The 24,335-nt window shown below is 43.4% G+C and overlaps 1 protein-coding gene across 1 annotated transcript; it reads left to right on the forward strand.

The window, feature by feature from the left end:
* Positions 1–368: 368 nt before the first annotated feature.
* Positions 369–23,832, forward strand: stk24b (serine/threonine kinase 24b (STE20 homolog, yeast)). Its single transcript, XM_072683662.1, has 11 exons — positions 369–1,099; positions 10,249–10,479; positions 14,540–14,596; positions 15,685–15,793; positions 17,289–17,446; positions 18,761–18,946; positions 19,417–19,562; positions 20,419–20,536; positions 20,637–20,699; positions 21,419–21,555; positions 22,862–23,832. The coding sequence occupies exons 1-11, from the start codon at positions 908–910 to the stop codon at positions 22,899–22,901; spliced, it is 1,437 nt and encodes a 478-aa protein (XP_072539763.1). The 5' UTR covers positions 369–907; the 3' UTR covers positions 22,902–23,832.
* The last annotated feature ends 503 nt before the right edge of the window (positions 23,833–24,335 follow it).

The following is a 24,335-nucleotide window of genomic DNA, read 5'->3' on the forward strand; positions in this document are numbered from 1 at the left end:
AAACTGCTACCTGAATGATTCTGGCCTGTTCAGACAAAGCCAAAGTCCTCACAAGCTAATTAAGGTCTGACACTTTGGTAAAAGTCACCTAAAAGCTCAAATCTTTTAGGGTACCCAAACTTTTGCATTTTGCATCTTGTTTTTTTTTTCACTCTAAAATTATACGAAACAATAATAATACACGAATTATACCTAAAACGTTGAAATTATTATTTCAGATTTACAGAAACCGAAATTTATCCTATGATAAATGACTGCTGTCCCGTTCGCCCCTCCCCCCTCCCCCCTCCCTCCTCCCTCCTGCCCGCAGAGGAGGGTCCTGCCCCCTCCCGCCCCGCCCTGATGCCCCAATGACAGCGCTGACAAGATGGCGGCGAGCTGGAAAGTGAAGTGAGGATGTCAACATTCACGTCTTGACACGAAACGAGCGGCGTTTTTCGCTCTGCGTGCTGTGGCTGCGGTCGCGGTGAGGCTCCCAGGCTGCGCGGCCCCCGCACACGCCCCGGTCCGGCCGTCTGAGAGCGCAGGGGCGCCTTTTAGCGTGATGTTTTGGAAATCCGTTTTGCGCAAACTCTGACTCTGAGTTTTGGGCAGCTGTAGCGAGGCAGCTAGCTCGCTGCATAGGTGCCTCCAGAAACGCTTTCCGGAACCGCCGGAGAAGAGAGCGTTTCAGCGGCGTTTTGAGTTTCTTTTACGCACAAAACTCGTCCGAGTAGCGAGGCACATCCTTCCTCCGCCGTGTCTTCATGCAAAGCCCTTGTTTACGACTGAAACGGGCGGCTAGCGACTCGCATGTAGCTGCGTGAAAGCTAGCGAAGCTTGGCCAGCAGCTCCCCGAGGAGGAGAGGGGGGTTTGCGGTAGCGGGGTCGCGTCCAACCGCGGCAGACTGGCAGCGTCTTTCTGTGGATGATATTTATTTATTTTGCCACTTCTTTTACCTTTAAAGCAGTGAAAACACAGTGTCCACTCACCCCAAACCCGGCTGAGGAGTGTTTCGCCCGTGTGGAAACCTCTGCTAGTCACTTACTGGCCAGTTCTGGGGATAGAGGTGTCGCCATGGCTCACTCTCCGGTCCAGGGCGGACTGCCAGGGATGCAGGTCAGTACCGCTGCAGTTTCCAGGCTTTTTAGAGCCTGTTAGAGTAATAGTGAGGACCTAGCCGTGTTTATGAAGTTGACAGAGTTGTTTTTTCAGTAGTTCTCACTAACAGAGCTGGTTTTGTTCTGCTGATCTTCTAAAGTGGACCCAACCGAAGCTCCCTGCAGTCCGATCACGTCTTGCTTTGCAGATTGGATTCTAGGTTTGTATATGAGGCACGAATGGTGTTTAACAGCAAACCACAGCACTCCCTGGTCCAGGAAATGAAGTCATTTCTGTGCAGTCACACCAGAAAACCAAGAGAAGTGGCTCTGCAAATGGAAGTGCATTCGCCTGTTAGTCAAAGAGTGGAGACCGTCAGTAAGGGAGACAGAGAGAGAGGTCAGGAAGGTGAGCTTTCTGCAGGTGAGAGATTGTGAAGGTTTTCCGTCATGCAGCTCATGCAGCTGTCAAACAGGAGTAAGTCAGACTGTGAGCTAAAGGCCAGGGATCCCTCCCACCACTCATTTGAACTGGTGAAGACATTTAAAATTAGATTTAGCCACAGGTGTAATCAGATTAGTCTCTGTGATTTACTACAACAGGACAGTTCAGGGAACTGGGGGGGTGGGAAATCAGACAACCCGGACTCGGCAAGCTGTCTCCGTTGGGCCCTTGAGCAAGGCCCTTCACCTTCTCTGCTCCCCAGACGCCGCAGCAATGGCTGCCTGCTGCTCAGGGCCTGTGAGCTCACTGTCGCTGTGTGTGTTTGATTACTAGTGTGTGTGTGTCTGTGTGTGTGTGTGTATGTGTGTGTGTGCGCTCACTGCACGGATGGGTTAAAGGCGGAACATGGGTGTCTTGTCTTTTCTAAGGAGTAAGAGTTTGTGCAAGACTCGGGAAGGGGAGGTGTGAAGGAGACTGTGTATCTGGTACTTGCCAGCTAGCTACATGTTGAACTACATGCATTGTCAAGAAGAGATGACTGAGAAACAGCACAAAGTAAAAGGTGTGACGAACAAAAGCTGAACAGAAAGTTCTCAGATCAGGCGAGGGGAGAAGACACGTGTAAGCATTGGTGAGATGTCTGGATGTTGGAGAGACCTCAGAGCTGAGGGGAATGAAAAGGGATGAGGATGTTGCTCTATTGCTGCTTGATAGTTTGGGAATGTTGACAGACTTATTTTTCATGTTTCAGAAAGTGGTCGGTATTGTTTTGACTTGTTTGTGATAGATTATCATAGCTGGTTTGCTTAGAAGCAGCAATTGTAGCAACAATTTGCTACAATGTAGCTAAAGCTAACTGCTTGCCATGAAATTATGTAGATTCATGCATATTTTGAAATGCTATGGTAGATAACATCAAGGTAACATTAGCCAGGTGATGTCAGCTGGCATGCTAACGGTATGGGAGCAATGTTGTACAAGGACAGCGAACCAGCATTTGAACGCCCCAGGTGGCGATGTTGGACGAGGCCAGCGGTGGGCATGCGAACGTTGCAGGTAGCGATGTTGGACGAGGCCAGCGGTGGGCATGCGAACGTTGCAGGTAGCGATGTTGGACGAGGCCAGCGGTGGGCATGGGAATGTTGCAGGTAGCGATGTTGGACGAGGCCAGCGGTGGCCATGGGAATGTTGCAGGTAGCGATGTTGGACGAGGCCAGCGGTGGCCATGGGAATGTTGCAGGTAGCGATGTTGGACGAGGCCAGCGGTGGCCATGGGAATGTTGCAGATAGCGATGTTGGACGAGGCCAGCGGTGGCCACGGGAATGTTGCAGGTAGCGATGTTGGGCGAGGCCAGCGGTGGCCATGAGAATGTTGCAGGTAGCGATGTTGGACAAGGCCAGCGGTGGGCATGAGAATGTTGCAGGTAGCGATGTTAGCATGCTGACTCTTGCTTGTTTTACTCCATTGTGTTTTGGCTGCTGTGTTTGAATGTTGGGTTTTGGCTGCTGTGTTGGCACTTTAGTGATCATGATTGGCTACAGCTCAAACTTCTGTGTCCACTCAATAACAAGTTTGTTGGACAGCACTTATTGGATTGACCAACTTACAGATTAGTGGGAAAGTCCCAAGATATTGGTGCAAATCTGAGGAGGATCATAGGTTTACCCAAGTGAGAAACGTCCAAGAGCTATTTCTAAACAACTGCCGATTTCAGGTAAATCAGTTTATACATACTTTGTTGCAAATGTAAGTACAAGTTGTTGGAATGTATAGCCACGTTGCCAAGGACTGTAAGAAGACCCAAACTATCACCCTGATCTGAGAGGAATTTGCTTCAGATGGTCAAGAACAACCCGAGAACCACCAAGGCTTAGATTTGCCATCTACTGGAAGCTGCTGGAACTCAAGGGTCACTGTCTAAATTCAAGCAAATGTTGTCATGACCTTGATGTCCATTAGGGATGCACTGATCCGATACTGGGTCCGGATAATAACAAAATTAGCCGGGTCAGGTATCGGATAATTAGTCTGATCCAAAGGACCAATTCATTCACAGAACATGATTCTCGAACCGCCGGTGTTCTAGGCTTCATAACCCAGGGTCAGAGTAACTCACAGACATCATACACATATCATAGCAAACAGCAGGATTACCCATATCTCTGTCATCAGCTATGAGCAGGGAATCCAGCTTCTCTTCCATATTTAAGGAGAACAGAGAAGGGTGAGCTGCTTGCTCATAAAACTCCAGCACAGTTATTCATTTTAGTGACCAATAAACCGAAATTGGGTTCATTTCTATTTGTGTTGATTTGTTATAGTTTGTTTTAAGTTAGTAAAGTAATGATTACCGCATCAGGATTGACTTAAGATTGAGGTTATAATTCAACAATGGGATCGGGTATCATGACACGCAAAGTTCATGTAACGGTATCTGTATCGGAACAGAAAAAGAAGAATCGGTGAAACCCTAATATCCATGACAAGTGTACGTGAACCACAACTCTGTGTCCACCTTGTCTGCACTTATAGCACTTTTTCCATTAAGCCCATTCATTCTAACGGTTTTAAGCCATGTTAAAAATGGGTTAAAAAATAGTGACAAAAGGTATGAAGAAAGGTTGGCAAATTCGTCCTTGAACCCCAGACGAACATCATCAGTGGATTTACCACGGCATAATAAGTGAAGGGGGAAATATGAACTATTAGAACAATGTAGGATGAGGCCCTTTTAACACCATTATCTCTAACATGATTAGCGTTCAGCTGTAAGTCAGGCCCCAGTGTGACTTTGACTTCTTGGGGCTGGCAGCGAGCGCTTCAGTGTGAGATGGAGTGTTTTTATTAAGACTCCTATTAAGTCACTTTGCACTGAGCTGGGCTGTACCATCTGCTGTTGTGAAAGCAGTGAAAGCACTTTATGGGAAGAAGGTTTTTTCAGCCCAATTATGATCCAGTGATCTATAAGATGAAGATGGGTAAAGGGATGGGGGAGAGATGGATGGATGGATGGATGGATGGATGGAAGTCTCAGTGGAACAGTCATAAGAACTGGGTCACTTGTCTCGTATTAATGCTCTGACCATACGACTGGTGCGCCCTCGGGCAGGAGGAGCGGCCTTCCATATGAAGAGGACGATGCAGCAGAGATGCCGTGTCAGTAAAAGAGAGGCGCTCTTCTCTGGGATAATGTTGCAGAATTAGTTCAACACTTGTACTACACATAAATACGCATTCAGTAGCATTCAGCTACTTTAAGTTGTAGCCATTATAGACTAGAATAGAGCGGATAAATATGAACTTTTTGGCTCCATATGCCTAATGCCAGGTGTGGCATAAGTTGGGGGTGAAGTGGGGTGGGGATCATCCAACATCCTGACCTCCCTAACGCTCTTGTCGCTGAATGCAATCAAATCCTCAGTGCTCCAGCATATAGTAGAAAGCATTCCCTGGACAGTATATGTGCACACATCTATGTCAGCAGTGGGTGCAACGTAAAGTAGCTGAATGCATTCATTAGATGGGGTGTCCACATACATTTGGACATGAGGTGTGTTTTTGTTGTTTTTATTCTTGCAATCTGTTTATGTTTCTACATTAATGCTCATTTTCCAAAGACCCACTTCTGTGGTTGTGTATATAGGACAAGACCCTAGGAAGAGAATGTTTGGGTCTGAGTTGTCTATACTGTATTAAGATGATCAGACCGTCCGTCAAAACACAAGCTGGCGGTTCTGCGTGGAGTGTGTGGAGTGTGTGATATGTTTTTGGAAAGGCTGTAAAAAGGGAAAGCGTATTCAGAGACCTTGGCATTTTTGTCGAGGTTGAGTTCACAGCTTTGAAAACCGCTGTGGTGAGATGAATGTTATAGCCTCTATGTGAGCGTTTCCTGCTTGGTCACAGAGGAAGCTCTGTCTCTCTTGCTCTTTGTCTGTCTGTCTGTCTGCCTGCCTGCCTGCCTGCCTGCCTGCCTGCTCTGGTTGAAAGTACAGGGCAGAATAGAAATGAAACCTATGTTTGCTGAGTAACTCTATGTTCTATTGTAGCAGTTGCCCAGATATGTGTTATAAGATGACTGTTTGTCATTGCTGGGTTTTAAAAGGTTCCTTTTAAATAATCTGAGTGTTTGACCACAGAGTGTAAATGCATGTGGCTGAAATCTTATTAGGATACAGTTACATCAAAGGCATTTTGCAGATGCTCTTATACTCTTATAGAGCGACTTTCTTTTTTAGCAGCTTCGCTGGTTACTCAGAAAATATCCTTGTAGTTTGGAGACTAGAATCAAGAAGAAACCTCAAGCTAGATGCTGCCAAATGTCTGTATAGATGCCTAGATACACAGTACTCAACATACTCAACATTTTCATGAATGACAAACAAATAAAGGATGTGATGTGTACAATTGTAAGCCTCAAAAAGAGCAAGATAAGTGCTGAATTCCATACTTGGATAGAAATGGGTCTATCTATTGGGATTTGAAGACCCAAGCGTCTCTGTCGGTCCCAGCCAGGGGTAGTTTGTTCCACCACTTGGGTGCCAGGACAGGAAAAAAGTCTCAATAGATGACAGTTTAGGTTTTGACCACCGCCATCAAGTACAGAGGGGCTGGTCTATTCTTGGCTTTGTAGGCCAGCGTCAGGGTTTTGAATCAGCTACAGGAAGCCAGTAAACACAGCAGAGGAGTTACATGGCTGAACTTTGAAAGAACGTTGAAGACAGGTCGTGCCACGGCATTCTGGAGTAGTTGCAAAGGCCCAGTGATGCAGTTGGAAGGGAGTTGCAGTAGTCAAGACTTGAAATGACGAGAGACTGAACAAGCACCTGGGTGACCTCTCCAGAGAGGAAAGGTCGCATTCTCCAGATGTTGTAAAGGAGAAATCCGCAGGCAGGGGATCAAGATAAACTTGGTGGCTGGTACACCTGTCAGTGTGCGTCGGGATTAGGATTAAAAAGGGCTGCGGCTGGCTGTGGGAGAGCGCTAAGGCATTAGGCCTGAATCAGGAAGAAGCGCCTTTATCGTCTGCATGATGGTCCACTCACATGACAGCTGCTAATAAATCTCCCCCAGTGAAATATTCAAGGTCTGCCCCCAGAGTGAGTTGGGTGGGGGAAGGGAAAATGTCTAAGTAGGTGTGTAAGTGAGTCCACACAGTGTGTGCGTATGTGTGAGCGAGCGAGAAAGAGAGAGAGAGATGCATCAATGGTACATCAGTAGTTGACAGGGCAGAGATTGGCAATCACGCTCTCATAGCCTCTCTCAGTCTACCCCCCCCCCCCCCACACACACACACACACACACACACACACACACACACTGTCTCTCTCTCGCTCACACACTTTTCTGCTGCTAAATGCAAGCATAAGTAGCACAGTAATCTGTGTCTTTCTGTCATCTCTCATGTTTGCTTTAAAAACAAATCCTAAATCCCATTTGTTCTTGAGAAACTCTATTTCTCAAGAACTTATTATTCTATAAGGGGGAACTTTTTCTGAGTCTGACCTTAGGACCAATTCTTGACTCATTTGAGGATTTTTGCTGAAGGATCGGGCCTAGGTTCATTTGTTTATGGCTTTTCATTATTTCTGTAGAATACAAACACTCTGGAGTCATTGGATGGCTTCCATGCTCGCAGCAGGCCGTACCAGAGTCCACTTGAAGCAAACCCCCCTAGATTTAATGAAGACCAGAGATCAGGCTTGACCAATCCCCCTAAAACCGTGTGTTTTATTTTGGGTGAATCTGGTAATGTTGGGTCTGTGATTACTGCACCACTATGTGTATGTGTATATATGTGTGTGTATGTATATATATATATATATATATATATATATATATATATATATATATATATATATATATATATATATATACACACACACACACACACACACACATATATATATATATATATATATATATATATATATATATATATATATATATATATATATATATATATGTGTATGTGTGTGTGTGTGTGTGTGTGTGTGTGTATTTTCCTAATTTCAGGATTATTTTATTTTTTAAGACTTTCACATTCCTGGGATGGGCCAGGCATCTAATCTCTGTTGAACAATGTATCAAATGTAGCATACAGTGCGTTATACCCCTGCAGTGTGATTGGTGAAAAGTAGTCTGAGATGTCACGATAACGGCATCTGTTGTAAAAGGTAATACAAAGTTTAACAAGTTTAACCTCACAAGCCTTCCAAAAAGAACAAACCTTATGAATGAATAAATAAAAGCACTGTGAGCGAACAGCTAGCATAACTGGAAAAATTCAACATTCCCGTTTCAAACAACAGAGCTCTCTCACTAGCTCTCCTCAGCTGTAGTTCCGCTCCAACAAAAACTCTGCAGATTTAAGGCTCTATTCGAACTCGCACCCCAGAGACTTTGAGAAGGCTCAATTTCAACTCTCTCCCCAGAGACTCGAGATTAGACTCGGACTTACATAGCCCAGAGATTTGAGGCTTAACATGGTGAGGCGTTTGCACCCCAGAGACTTTCACCTCACAGACTCAAGTGATGACTCAGACCTACACCTGACTTGGGCTCACACCTAGGGTTGCAAAATTCCAGGAATTTATTAATGGGAATGAAATGGGAATGGGAATATTCAAAGCAAAAGGTGAGAAACTTGCATATATCAGATATTATACCAAAACAGTTGAATATCAATGCTGCTCCCCTGAACAGTGAATGTAGGGGGTGTGGTCTCAATAGCCCTTCAGGGTCTAATGTGCCTGGGATTGTGGAGCGCTCTTCAACTGTTTTAGTATCATAACTAATTACATAAGCCAAGATTTTGCTTCAGTGTATTTTTTACCAACTGCATGTACGTTTCTCACCTTTAGTTTAGAATGTTCCCATTTTATTCCAATTATTTCAATTCCAATACATTCCCATAAATTCCCCAAAGTTCCCAAAATTTCCATGGAAAGTTTACATTTTACAATATTTCTAAAGTTCAGAGCTAAAGTTCCCATGGAAAGTTTCTGGTGATTTACTGGAAATTTATTGGACGTTTTCCACGCCTTTGCAACCCTACTCACACCCAAAGACTTCACAGTCTCAGACGCACTCGTACCCCAGCGCCTCAACTCACATTTGCACCTTAGAGACTCTAGGGTCGACTCAGCATCACAGAGATTCAAGACTTGGCTCAGACACGCACCCCAGAGGTTTGTGGCTCGACTTGCACTAGCACTCGCACTCCAGAGCCTCAGAGAATCAAGTATCTGCTCAGACTTGCACTCGCACCCCAGCGCCTCAACTCCGATGTGCACCTTAGAAACCCAAGGGTCGACTCAGACCTGCACCCTAGAGGGCTTGACTCAGACTTGGACCACAGAAACTCAATCCTTAGCTTGGATTTACACCCAGAGACTCTACTTCAGCTCATAGTCTCCAGACTGGAGGTTGGACTCTGGGAGATGAGGTTGAAGAAGTTGGGGAACAACATTCACTCCAGTCATGATAATTGATCATGTAGTCTAATGAAATGCCAGTTTAGCTGTGTTTCTCTCATGCCTTCATTGCTCTGGGCTTCAGCAGAGATTACTGCAACTGATATGCAGTTAGCTGTAGGCAAAATGTGAAGCGATGAATGCTGAAGGAGTATTCTCACAGCTTAAGCAAATGTGTTTCCTTTCATCTCAGAACGCCACCGTTTCGACTCTGGAGAAGATAATCATCATGCTTTTAACTCTATTTTATGCCATCTTCAAATTTCATGTTGTCATGGTACACCCACAGCAGAACCCTGCTCTAACACCAGGAATAGCATCGGGATTAAACACAAGAAAGGGATTTTATCAAAGAGCGAAGTCTGTTGTGAAGTTTAAAGGCTATAGGTGTACGTTAGATTTCAGTAAAGGGTGTTATGAATGTCTTGAAGATTTGCCGGACCTCTGGGGCTGGTAGGTTCTCTGGTCATAGATGAGCAGAAAGAGAGGGAAGGTGACTTACAAAAAATGCAAAATAATGTAAGTCACTGTTTAGTCATGCCAGTGGTTTAGCAGTGGTAGACACTAATTATTTATTTGAGTGTCCCCCCATATCTCTGTAAAACCCTAAAATATTGCAGTGTGACCCTTTCTCTGGTATAGTTTAAGCCTGGCCGCCTAAGCCGTTGCTTCACTCTGCAGCTTTGGCTTTTCAGAACATTCTTTTTGAGAAACCCTTAGGGGTCGTGGATGTCCCAGGGTCATGCTGATGACCTTTGTCCTGTTCCAGATGTGCCTCCGTCCTCAAACAAACTCAAAGCTGCTCACTTGGGAGAGGCTGGGACACCAGGGTAGCAGAGAAACTAGGCTAAACGGAACTGAATATTAGATTACTCTTTTGAACTTTTTGGTTAAGATGATGATGGTTTACATTGATTTGTGTGTGTGTGTGTGTGTGTGTGAAGATTGCAGACCACATTCTGAAGTGACTGCCCAAAAGACAATGTGATTGTTTTCTTGTAGATGCAAGATCTCTCTTTTTGACCTAAATAAGTGCAGCAGATACAGTTTACTGAGTTAGTACTTATTTGGAGCCTAGTTTTCCCAAAGCATCATAAGTATATGTATTATTGTAAAGGTTATTTCATGAATAGTTTACTGTGCTAATATCTTATGTTACTCAGCCATGATTCAGCCCAGGTTCCCAGTTAACATCTGTAAAATCTGTGATGTTGTGATGCTAATTTCGTTTCGTTTATTCATCGTGGCAGAATTTGAAAGCAGATCCCGAGCAGTTGTTCACAAAGCTGGAGCGCATCGGCAAGGGCTCGTTTGGCGAGGTCTTCAAAGGCATTGACAATCGGACACAGAAGGTGGTGGCCATCAAGATCATTGACCTGGAGGAGGCAGAGGACGAGATCGAGGACATTCAGCAAGAGATCACAGTGTTAAGCCAGTGCGACAGCCCTTTCGTCACCAAGTACTATGGATCCTACCTTAAAGTGAGCAGCAAAAAAGCTTCTGTCTGTCTCTCTGTCTATATGTATGTCTGTCTATTGTATAGAGTAGTTCAAGTTACAGGGTGTTTGACCTAGTGTCATGTATATGCCTGCATACATGTATATATGTGTGTGTGTGTGTGTGTGTATATATGTACGTAAACGTCCGGGGTGAATTGGAGTAGCACTGTATAAACAGTATATTTTACATGTACTGATCCAGGGACAGATGTAGCAGACCAAAGTTAGTTTAGTCATTTCAGGACACTCTGGAGACTGTGGTGGCAGCTAGACCATTGTTAGTACACACAGGTACGTGACACAGTGCCGTGCTCTCTTGTCTGTGCAGACAGACTTTCCCTTTTATGGCAATCTGCTGCTGGAATCTCTCCCGCAGTGAGGATTTAGGAATAGCCCATGTCCTGGATTTAAGCTACTCTAGTCGGCATTGACTTCCAGAATCATTAAAGAATGTTCAGAACCACACAACAAGGGCATCAAAGCCTACTTTGCAGCTTAGCCGAGTAACCAAACATGATATTGAATATATCCTCCTTAAATATTCGGCATGGGCACACTTGGAGTCGGACTTAACGAGGCAAAGACTTCTCCTCTCTCTTCGACCGCGGCAAGAAGCAGATCTTCATGCTTTTTGAAGTTCGATTTTGGGTTGTAATTTCCGAAACTAACTTGCCAGAGTGTTAGGATGGGAAGCAAAGATGTGGGCGTGTGTGTGCCTTGTGATCAAAGGCCCTCCTCCCCACCATGTAACCCGCGTATTAAATCAGCCACGGAGATGCAGTTTAAAAGCTCTTTTTTTTTTTTTTTGCAGTTCTGTGAGGCAGTTTGTGCACTTCAGAGAGAGTTATCTGAGGCTGCTTTAGGGGAAAAAGCAGAGCCCCAGGCATCACCCAGTTTCAGCGCTGCTGTTGTTCCTCTGTTACTATTCGTAGGAGAAAATGTGTTGATGTCGCTAATGAGTGTTTCTTTAAAGCAGCATTATGTAGCATTTTACTTTAAGATAACTGCTCAAAGGTGCTCCCAGTGGCTCAGCAGTCTATTGCACTACCTATGGCTTTGGGGTTGCCAGCCATGCCGCTTTGCCATTGGTGCCCTGAGACACAAGTACAAGTACAAGTCTCTCTCTCCTCTCATCCCTCTTAAAGCAGTTGTCCGGCACAGGCATCTGTTAGCTTGTGCAGTGGAGCTTTCCTCTGAGCGTGTCGGCTGCATGGTGATGGCACACTGGCAGCAGTTGCGGTGGCTGGATTTGCATGTATCTGAAGAGGCCAGGGTTAGTGTGTGGCCGTAGCATTTCACAGGCACGAATTTACCCAGTTCAACAGCAACAGCCATGTTGGAGCATTATCAGTAACTAAAACTACATCTTTCTTAGTGATCTGCAGTTCCTCTGCTACAGTCCTAAACAGCTCTGTGGTGAAATTCTGTGGTAATGGACGTCCACACATCACACGTTACAGCTATCCTACCTGTTTCTTCAGTGGTTTCATGATTTCGGTTTTGGTCTTGTTGTAGACTGTGGAGATCGCTGTGTCAGTAAAATATCTTTGAGACAATATCTTTGCTGTATCTCGTCTCTAAAGTGAGCAGCATGGCGAGAAAGCCCTGGTTCTCAACAACTGGCTTTAAGTCCTAGGCAATAAAAGTTGCTAGTTTTTACTTCGTTGTACAGAGTTGAGTGGAAGCTTTGACATCGCTTTGCAGGTCTTTGTTTGGCAGCAACAAAAAACAGCCAACGTGCTTCCATACGCTAGCTTTTAATGCAGAGGACGTCTGTTGGATTTCTCACTCATCCCTCAGTGTCTTTATGTGCATGCCTCATATTGCCTGGTACATCTCCGTCAACATTACATAATCAGTAAACTTCTAGAAAATCTAATTTTGACATGTATTCGAATTGTCCACATTGTGATGCATTTAGGAATCAATTTTTCCCTCCACCCCTAGTAATTAGTCAGTAGTTTTAAAGAAGTTTTATTGTGAATTGTAATGCAGCTGGTGCTAAGTTCAGGTGGTGGCTTCCATTCTGTTTATATTGATAACTGCCAAAAATCATTTAATGTGTTTACCTGCACTTTAGTAATCTGATAATGGATAAAGTGTGTCAGTCAGTCAGTAATCCGGTTTCTTTCTAAATACATGTATGCACAATTGTGGTTACTTTTGCAACCTTTGATTAATGGCTTGAATATGACCTGATAAATATTTATTTGGGAAAGTTTTGGTGGGTAGCATATACTGCTATCCTTCTTAAAGCTTGTTTACTGCTTTACTGCTGAAGGTGCCTCGTTCATCTGTACAAACAATTATGCTCAGGATGTCCCAGAGATGACCGTGCTTTGGTCCGAAATGTGCCCAAATCAACCTAAAAACAAAAGCAAAAGACCTTGTAAAGAAGCTGGCTGAAGCAGGTAAGAGTGTGTCATTATCCACAGTGAAACAAGAACTGTAGAACTGCCAGGAAGAAGCCATTACTCCAAAAGAAACAGAAAAAGACAGATTAATGTTAATGCACACGGGGACAAACACCTTACTTTTTGGAGACATGTCCTGTGGTCTGACAAAACTGAAATTGAACTGTTTAGTCTTAATGACCATCGTTACGTTTGGAGGAAAAAGGGGGAGGCTTGCAAGCCTAAGAAAACCATCCCACCTGTGAAACACGGGGGTGGCAGCATCATGTTGTGGGATTGTTTTGCTGAAGGAGGGACTGGTGCACATCACAAAATATATGGCATCATGAGGAAAGAACATTATGTGGAAATCCTGAAGCAACATCTCTAGACATCAACCAGGAAGTTAAAGCTTGGGCACAAATGGGTGTTCCAAATGGACAGTGACCCTAAGCAGACTGGCAAACTGGTTACAAAGAGGCTTAAGGAGAACAAAGTCAAAGTTTTGGAGTGGCCATCACAAAGCCTCAGTCCTATTAAAGAGTTATGGGCAAAGCTGTAAAGGCATGTGCAAGCAAGTCGGCCTACAAACATGGCTCAGTTACACCAGTTCTGTCTGGAGGAATGGGCCAAAATTCCTGCCAGCTATTGTGAGAAGCTTGTGGAAGGATATCCAAAACGTTTGACCCAAGTCATACAGTTTAACTGCAATGGTACCAAACACTAATGAAATGTATTCAAACTTTTGCCTTTGAAAAAAGTAATAAAAATGACCATAACAATTTCCATTATCATTATTCTGGTATTTAGCAAATAGAAATAAATTTGGTAATTCTAATTGACCTAAAATGGGAAAAGTTTATTCTAATTTCATGTCAGACAGTGAGAAAAAAATGCATATGTTTATTTTTTATATAGTGTATGAAAACTTCTGGTTTTGTGTGTGTGTGTGTGTGTGTGTGTATAATCTCACCAAGTTTTAAATAATAAGATATTTTTGATCATCTAAAAGTTGGCCGTCATTCTCAAACCGCACCGACACCCTGCTCTCACACAGGAAGAAACACACATAGCAACACTTCACACTGTGACACCTTAACCCATCAATACTGATATGCTGTAAAGGCATTCGTTGTAGGGGGTCTAGGCTGTTTACTGTGACCACATTTGAACTTATGAACTGCGTAGTGGAGTGGAGTCGATATTACATGCATAGCAAAAATAACTTTCAGTGCAGTTTCTGTTTGAGAGGGATAGATGAGTAAAGCAGCTGCAGGTAGTTCTGAAAGAGAAACCCAAAAGATGATGATTATTTACTTTAGGAACGTTATGTGCTGTTTCTAATATAGTCTGGTATATTCAAAGCAGCTCGTAGCGCGCCTCAAGTACATCATGTTCTGTCTCTGTATAAGCCACCAGGAATATGTTTCAAGCCTCACAGCACATGCACTCATGATGTCTTTCCTCCCTGATTTTTTCCTCATTTCATGATTTCTCTTTTTCCCCACCCTCATATCAGCAGCTAATTATGGATTAGGTTTAGACACGCCCACATCAGTCTCACTGTCCAGGGAAGACGTTTGTTGTTCGTAAGAATGTTGATGGATTTTTGCTCATCTAATGCGTCTCCTCCCCCTCTCTGCTTTCAGGGCACAAAGCTGTGGATCATTATGGAGTATCTGGGTGGGGGATCCGCCCTGGATTTGGTGAGTAATAGCAAAAGTCCTTCTAGGAAAATCTGTTCACTCAGTGGCCATCTTGGCAATGCCCCCGGGCAGTTGTTTCCAGTCTTGCATGACAAGCCTGTGATCTCTCTGAATGAGCAGAGACCTATAAACCCCAGACTGAAAACTGCATTACCATTTTAAAAAAAAAACCCTTTAAAATCATTGGTTATATTGTTGCTGTTTGTGTTAAATGCCACAGAATAATGTCCCCCCTTCCCTTTTTCCCTTTTCTTTTAGCATCTTTTTGTTTTGGCTACTCTACTCTACAAAACTGATGGTGTTGTTCCCCTGGTGGTTTCCTGTAGTCAGTTGGCTTATTTAGATTGAATTTCATTAACCATTGCATTATTCAGTATGTACAGTAAATTAGTCAGTATCCTCTATGAATTTGTCATTATCTACTATGAATTATTCGAGATCTACTATTGATTATTCAGTAGTATGTGTCTGGGCAGAGAGGTATTTGTGTCGATCAGGGCTCAGTTCCAGGACTAGGCTAAATCCCTGTTTGGAAAAGTCAACCTTATATGTCCAAATGTTTGTGGACACCTCTTCTAATGAATGCCTTCAGCAACTCTAAGTTGCATCTATTGCTAACACAGATGTTCAAATGCACGCACATACAGCTTGTCTAGCCCCTGTAGAGAAGTATTGCCATTAGATTAGGACTCTCTGGAGCAGATAAACATAAACCTATTGGCATCATGCCTAATGCCAGTATAACGGTATAACACCAGCATTGGCCACAGCTCACTGGTGCTCCATTCAATACTTTTGGGATGAGGTGGGGTGGTGATCCTCCAACATTATAACCCCACTAATGCTCTTGCCACTGAATGCAAGCCAATCCTCACAGCAATGCTCCAAAATCTAATAGAAAGCCTTCCCTGGAGAGGGAAAATTAATTGCGGTTGTATTGCCAACTTTATATAGTGACTAAGGTGTTGAGTCATTTGTCTCCAAGGAACTCCAGGAACGTTATCAGATCCAGATTTTTGACCACATGCTAAAGCTGTCTGTGTACTTCTTCCCTCTTCAGCTAAAAACCTTCAAACGCTCTCTTTCAGTTGGAGCCCGGAGCTCTGGACGAGACTCAGATTGCCACCATCCTGCGGGAGATCCTGAAGGGCCTGGAGTACCTGCACTCGGAGAAGAAAATCCACAGAGACATCAAAGGTACTGCTGCCTGTTGTTCTGCAGTCGTCATGCTGCCTGCAGAGAAAAGGCCAGTCAGCTACAGGCAGGCTGTGCCACAAGGCTCTAAGCCAGTGTAGCAATGCCACAGACAGTTAAGCTTAAATGTGGGTACAGGACTGTGGGAGCAGGTAGAGTGTTGATGTTGATGACTAAGCAGTTTCTTTCTCAGCCAGAAAGGCCACGGACTGTTAAATGTGCTTTCACTGTCTGATGTCTTCTCTATAGGCTTCATAGGGCTCTATAGGCTTCTCTATAGGCTTCCCTATGGCAGTGTACAGTGTAGCATGAGCTAGTCCACATAAGGGCATTCCACACTGGCTAATGAATGTCATTTAGGCTGTTTATACCTGCATTAGCATACACTTTAGTATCACATCACGTTTGGATTTCATTTGACCGCATGAAAAGCCAGGTATAAACAAGCCCAGGACTTTTGGTTGGACTTTGATTGGATCACTCATACCTCACATTACACTTTATAGGTGGCCTGTGACTGATCTGGACCACATTTTGCACTAGGGCTGCCATTTTCTAGCGACGGTTTTATGGATTAGTTGATTAATCAAAATGATCCATTTTCCTCCAAAATGTCAAAGGGAGCATTTTATTCTTTTTATTTTGACAACAATGGAAAAGTTCAAATCTGGCAAATCCAGAGTGAAAGTTCATGCCGGACCACCTTGATGAGAAACTGCAGGTTACATGAAGGAAAACAGAAACTATGCACTTTCTTAAACTTAAAATGAAATTCGTATCTCAACGCATTTTGAAAAAAAGTGAAAAGAATCCAGCCAAAATACATCCGGATACGATCAATACGATACAAAAAAACGTTTTGTCTGATGCTATGTATGATCATGATTTGTTCTACCAAGAACCACCACAGCTTTACAGTATGTTAATTGTAATTGAATTACTTCACTCCAGAGAAGCATCTAAATATAGGATGTCTTGCTCAAATTCCTCTAGCAACACTCCGCTTCCCCACAGGTAAAAACATAACCTCCCTCAGTTTGAGTCTGTGCTATTTCGGGCAACATTTATTACGTAACCCCCCTCCCCCTCCAGTCAGTTTCCTAGCTAGGGGCTAGGTAGTCATTTCTCTAGCTTGGTTCTTTTTTTTTTTTCCTTTCTTTCAGAAGAACTTTGTGCACACACACATACACACAAACACAGCTGCAGAAAGAGAATATTTCTAAGTTTTCTACAATTCAGCATATATTTATGTTTTGTCATCGGTCTAAAAGTGACGTTTTGGTGCATCCTTGTTGCTACTTCATGCATCTCACCTGTTTTTGATTAACATTACAGTGACCTGGTTCATGAAATGTCTGCAGAAACATGATCGCATGTTTACACTGTGTTACACCAAACCTAACTAAAATATTTAATATATTTAATGAGTTTGTTGAAGTTCCTAGATGGTCCCAAATGGAACCTTGAAAATGATTGTGTTTTTGTGTGTGTTTTCCAGCGGCAAATGTACTGCTGTCTGAGCAGGGGGAGGTCAAGCTAGCGGACTTCGGTGTGGCTGGTCAGCTGACGGACACGCAGATCAAGCGCAACACATTTGTGGGCACGCCATTCTGGATGGCACCAGAGGTCATCAAGCAGTCTGCCTATGACTCAAAGGTCAGGGTGGTTAGACACAGAGTGGATGTGACATCAAGTCACATGTAAACTTGTCTGATTTTTGGCAGAATGTGCTGTTTTGAATGAATAATATGTTGTTCATATGGATTCACCCAACCCATAAATATAGTTTTTCCTTGTTATGGGTCAATTAAGACAACACAAAAAAGTCATGTATCGTGAGGATTGGATTTCTAAGCTGAGATGACCGAGTTGGATGTGGGTTATATTGATTTTAATGGACTGTTGTAAATTGCATCACAAATTGGGATCATAGGTGTCCAGGCACCATGCTCCATTATGGAGCATTATGGGCAGTTTTGTTTTATTTAAATAGCCTTGTTTAAAATAGACGGGGGGGGTGGATTTGTGAATGACTTGACAACATTTATCAATGACTCAAACATTTACATAATTGTTGAACTCAATGAACAACATATTCCACAACAGTTTTCCTTGTATTTTAGTTTTAGTGAACCACAGTACCCCAGAATTTCCATGTTAAAATCCCAGGTTATCTCATAGGAACGGTTCAGCCAGAGCCCACTGCAGGGATCTGATTTCTGAGCTTGACACCTTTTTTTCAGTGCTCATGAGTTTCCATGATATGAACACCCTTATTATTTTTTTCAGTCGCCAACTCTCAATGAACACCACATTCCCAGACACAGATTAAGCACAGTCATGGATTTTTGTAAATCGATACTCAAGACATGATTCATCCTCTGCTCTTAAGGGTAGGCTTTGTGTGTGGGAAGAGCCCTTATTTGTACCCCTTCATTTTCTTTGTGTGAAATCCACAGCCTGTCAAAAGTTTGGCCTGCTTGCTTTCTGTTGATGGTGTTTATAGTAGTGTTTGATTTCCACTGCACCTGAAAAGGTTCTGCTAACATAAAACATCTTCATGTTCATCAAAGTATTTTCCTTGGTATTAGGAGTATTTTTGCTGACTAATGGTTTGACAGTTTTTGTTTCTGTCAAAAGCACACTTGAAAGGTTTGAGTGCTGGTGGGGGATAACAAGCATTGGCCCGGCTTTATTAGCATTTACGAATGATCTATGCTGCCAAACGTTTGAGAAGCAAGAATGCATTCTGAATATTGAGCATTTTGTGTATTGGATGAGTCACATTGTGAACCATCGATATCGGTTGCCAACAGCTGCGCATAATTCCATAGACTCCTGGACTGGGTGTGTTCTCTTATCTGTGCCTTCTCTCTCTCTCTCTCTCTCTCTCTCTCTCTCTCTCTCTCTCTCTCTCTCTCTCTCTCTCTCTCTCTCTCTCTCTCTCTCTCTCTCTGTTGTGGGCTGCAGGCTGATATCTGGTCTTTGGGCATCACTGCGATCGAGCTCGCTAAAGGGGAGCCTCCCCACTCTGACTTGCACCCCATGAAAGTGCTCTTCCTCATCCCAAAGAACAACCCACCCACGCTGGAGGGCAACTACAGCAAACCACTCAAAGAGTTTGTGGAAGCCTGCTTAAACAAGGAGCCCAGTTTTGTAAGTGTCCTCCATGGGATTTCACTTGCCTTCAGATTGTGTCAGTATATGGTAACTGGGACCACGATTTGATCCACCACACATTACTGGGGCGCTCATACTCAAAATCTCTGTTTCAGCTCAGGGGGAGGGACAGCAGGCAAAGCTTGATGACAGAACCAATCAAAATCTCTGTTTTAGCAGTTTTGGCTATAAATGGTAAACCTCAACTGCAGGACTGATCAGATCTCTGATGCAGCATTTGGGCAATGCATTTCTGGAGCAATAAAACCTGCATAGTAGTGCTGCGTTCAGCTAGAGCTTGTTCTATAAACTTCTATCCTTCAATGTGGAAGAGTCAGCAACACTGAAGTACCTTTGTGGTCTATTACTGTATTCACTCTCTTAAATTCTCTCTCTCTAACTCTCTAACTCTCTCTCTAACTCTCCCTCAATCTCTCTCTATAACTCTCTAACTCTCTCTAACTCAGAGACCCACAGCCAAAGAGTTGCTGAAGCACAAGTTGATTGTGCGCCATGCTAAGAAGACGTCCTACCTGACTGAGCTCATAGACAGATACAAGCAGTGGAAGACTGAGCAGTCTCGAGAAGAGTCCAGCTCGGATGAATCCGACTCGTAAGTCCCTCCGAGAGTTAACATAAAAAGTTTTAAAATGTAAAGTTCACTCTGCAGTGTTTACAACTTATGTATGATTTACAACCATCAAATCAAGTTTGATTTGTGAATACAAACTCCTGAGGATGGCAGGATGCTGTACTGTCATTCTGCAGTTGAAACAGCAGCGTGGTGTAAAATGCATTCTGGAATATTTGGCTGTCGAAAGTTCACACACGTCACCTCCTGTTGCATCCTCGATAACGCAGGCCGTGCAAGAACGCATCCGGGCGTTTGGACTGTACATGGCTGCATGCAGACTTTTGAACAGCATGATCTTTCACAAGTCCACAAAGATGCAGATTGAGAATTGGTTTGATTAGGTTAATGAAGTGTGCTGGATTTGGGTTGGAGGAGAAATCCACAAACCTTAATCTCTAGGATGAGCATTGGTGACCGCTGCATGTACATAAACGCACACAAAATCTTACAAGTGGACATCCAGAGGTGAAAAAAGGTGGAACATAAGCCCTTTAACTGGCTGCAAACCTGCTGCTTCTCTTTGCATTTCAACGTGCCCACCTCATTTCCATGCATGCTCTGTTGGAAAGGAAAATAAGTCCTTGTGAAATTTACCCAGAAAAGTCAAGCTTACCGCTCTACCCTAAAAGCTTTGCGCCGTACTCTGCTTACTTAACAGCACTTTCTCGGCAGCTGTTTATAAGAATTCGTAATGACACCCATGAGCTGCCAGCATCAGAAAAGCCAGTCTGCAGAATCGAATTCTGTTATAAATTTGTGTAAACTACTTGAAATGCATCCCTTTCGTGTAACGTCACTCACTCTGTCTCCCTCTCTGTGTCTCTCTTCCTCTCAGGGAGCCGGATGGACAGGCTTCTGGGGGAAATGATTTTGGCAGTGATGAATGGATTTTCACCATTCGGGAGAAAGACCCCAAAAAGCTGCAGAACGGAGCCAGTCTAGCAGGAGAGCCGGTACAAGACGAAGCATGAAATCATATCCCATTTCACAGTTATTGTCAGTAGTGCTTCTGATTTTATGCTGAATGTTTTGTGTGCGCTTCTTTTGGGACAGGACCCTCCCAAGAGGCCGTTGTCACAGAGCCTGTCCACCATCATCACTCCTGTCTTAACAGAGGTATGATATTAGTGAAAATAGTGTAAAATTAAAAAATCTGATATACACAACCTCCCCTGGCACAAATGTAGCAGTTAGACATGGTAAATATAAAGAAGCCTGGATTTTGTCCATGTGTCAGTTGCTATAGATAACAGTAGATTGTAGTATCAGAGGAAAACATGAATCGGCAGAGTTGAGAATGACACAGATTGAGGTAAGTGTGGGATGGTTTAGGCTTGCAGACTGCACTGTGCTATGTGGTGAGCCTAAGCTTCTGTTAGTTGTTAGCTACTTTGGCCTTTGCAGCTCCGTGTAACTCAAGTGCCAAACTAAACTCCAAGTAGTTCTCCCTTACACAAGGGGAAATTTGTGTAAATTAGATTTTCCACTGAACCTTCTCTTTAACACCCACGGTTCCGCCGTGTTTTAAAGACATAAATCCCCTCCATCAGCTGCTGATTTAACTTTGTTAAGGGATTTTTAAAGAGGAGCGTAGAGAGGCTTCAGGCTCCCTGACTAATCAGTGTAGAGGGATGCAGGATGGAGAGTGGGAAAAGGATCTGGGCCAGAGCTGTGGCTGCACTAATCCATTTCTCTGCTGCGGTCCCCCCACCGTGTGCTGTACTCTGCGTAGCTTAGGAAGCTAAATTACCTTGTTTACCCCCTCAAAGACTCGTCTCAGATTTGACTGTAAGATCTACATTGCCATTACTAAACCTGTATCTGTGCGTCATCAGCTTAAAGAGCAGGGCGGTGAGGTCACAGTGAAGCCTGATGTGTTGGATGAGTTGGGAGAGGCCATTTTCCTTGCTGAGGAGGCATATCCAGGGATTTCTGATGTCATGGTGACCCAGCTCCTACAGAGACTCCAACGGTAAATCTTTTTTTTTTTTTGGGGACCTATTTCTAAACTAAGGAGAGGACTGTAGTTCTGAGCAGTATGTCCAAATATTTTATGTAATATTAAATCAGACGTGGTAAGTTTATGGAGCGGAAGTACTGTCACATTACCACAAGATGTCTGTAGTACATATGACCGATTCACACAGGATAAGAGATCTCCGTATAGTGTACAGAGGCGGACGTCATACTAGTTGAATTACATGACATGCCATGACGCACAAAAAAGCTTGCATCTGATCACAAGACAGAAATTGAAAATTAATACATTTATAATATTTGTTTTACATAACCAATTAGTCAGCTTTAATTAGCATTGTTGTTAGCTTAAGAATTTTCAGACAGCAGTCAACATCATTGCATTAAGCAAAAACGTTTTGGTCCTTTTACATGTTTTCTGTTCAGAATTGCCGTAGAATTTGATGGAATGTTTATTAACATAGTAATTAGTATTAGGGTTGCGTAATTACCTTTTTTTCACACTGTCTAAAAATATTACTGTGGATTACTGTATTACTGAGGGCACGGACTAACAGAAGCTGTGCAAGTAGTGCAGATGGTTATATATTTATATGGTTCTAAAAAAAGTCTGAGAACAATTGCAAATGTTAAACTGCTCTGAATCAGGAGAGAGACACTGGTAAGCATTAGCTCAGTTAGCATGATAATCTGCTAACCACAGAGCAAGTTTAAGTCTGGATGACTTGAACTTGAGTTTGTGACTCAGATTAAGCGACTGTTAAAAGGACAGAGATTGTTTTTCTCATGGTTTGGTTCTGTATCCCACTCTCTAAGCTACACTCTACATATGTAGCTACAAGTATAGCCTGGAGCAGCTTCTCTTGTCGAGAGACTTTTGTTGGAGTTTGATTTGTTTTCAGGCACATCTAGTAGGTTTCCCTTTTGTTTAAACTCGGGGCATCGATAGACTCAAAGCTATTGTGTACGTTTTTGTTTTGTTTTGTTTTTCCTCCACCCACCTTTTACCTGTTTTTAGAGTGTGACCTCACCAATCAGTGAGCTACCACAGTGCAGCCCTTGTATTTTGATCAGAGACCAGATATTTATAACAGTGAAATCTATTACATTTTTTAAATATGATGGAGCCACTGTTATGGTATGGTTATGCATGGCTACCAATGGAACTGGGTTGCTGGTGTTTGTTGGTGTGCATTTCACTACTATAGTCCTACTATAGTCCGAGTTCTTTCCTTGTCATTAGAGTAGATGCCCTCAGACATTGGATCAGCACCTAAACTGAAATGTTTTTCTCCCCAAAGGTTCTCTAGAGCGAGGACATCTTCCTCTTCCAATCCATGATCGGTCCACTGAAAATGTCCATCACACTGCAGCCCCTTCCCCCCCAAGCATCAGCTCAGTGAGTCCCAACACCAGCAGCCTCTGTGACGTCTCCCCTGGAGAACCACCCCGTCCTTCAATCGCTTCAACAGAAGTTCTCAAGCTCCTCAAGCTTCCTCTATTTTTTTTCCTCTTTTCTTTTACAAACTCCTGGGACTGTTGGAGAGAGAGAGAGGGATAGAGGGAGGGTGTGGGTAAATGAGTGAGTGAGTGAGTGTACGAGTGTGTGTGGGTGCGAAAACTGTGCGTATAAGCATTAGGCTGCATAGCAAGCTGACTAAAGAGCAGCTGTAGCTCATTTAGCGGAGAACAGTGTGTGGCAGAAGATTAGCACGCTTGCCAGCGAACAGCCCATAACGCGTGGAAGCTTCTGCAATCACTGCAACGTCACCAAGCAGAAGCCACCGCTGCAGCCCTAAAACAAGCAACCATGAAGAAGTAGCGTGCATGGCTCCGAACAAACAAGCAAGCATGTGTGCATGTGTGCGGACGGGCGAGTGCGTATGTGTATCTGAGCCCTCATGCGAAAGGAGATTGCAGTCTTGCTGAAATCTCAGGTAACGTGCTTTGAGTGGACGCAGGCATCCAGGTAAGACGGAGAGCGCTGTGGTTAGGATTTGTGTACAGACATGTATATAGTCTCAGTTTTACACACCTTTGGATTATGGATTTTTGCAAATGAATCACTGTGTACAGAGGGCCACAAGCTTCTGTAGATAGTTAGTTTAAGAAAAATACAAAAAAAGAGAAAGAGAGAGAAAAGGTAAATATTTAAAAAACCAAGCCTCTCAAATGGCCATTACTGATCTTGCCTTGCCTTTTTATCAAATGTACATTTTGGAGGTGCTCTGTTAATTTTAATATGAAATTAAAGGGTTTTACTCATAAAAAATGCTCTTTATCCTATTCAAGCTGACTTTTTGTATTTCCTTCAGTTTCCAGAGCTGTTCAGCAGCAGCAGGTCCAAATTCACAAATACAGCTTGAAACAAATACTGAAAGAATTGCAGCCAAAACCTTTACTTTTGTTGTCGTGTCTGTTTAAAGCCTGCCCCATTCTGGAGTAAAATTCTTTGTACAAGGAAAGTAAGGGATCATTATGTGAAGCCTATCTGCCAAACATGGAAACACTGTTCTGGGGTGGGATGCATAGCTACTCCTATTCTGTGAAATGCTGCAAAATGGATGGATTGGCGCTTCCCTGTACAGGTGGATAAAGACTCCGAAGCGGCAGGTCCACGTTTACAGACTGCAACAGATACCGAAAGAAATGCAGTGAGATTAAAGGAGAATTCTGGCCAGCATGAAGAAGGAAAGTAAGGGTTCATTATCTAAAGTGCATCACATCTGTCAAACATGGTGGAGGCACGGTTACAGGAAGGGCATGAATGGTTGC

The sequence above is a fragment of the Salminus brasiliensis genome, chromosome 7, assembly GCF_030463535.1.
Source record: "Salminus brasiliensis chromosome 7, fSalBra1.hap2, whole genome shotgun sequence".
NCBI lineage: Eukaryota > Metazoa > Chordata > Actinopteri > Characiformes > Bryconidae > Salminus > Salminus brasiliensis.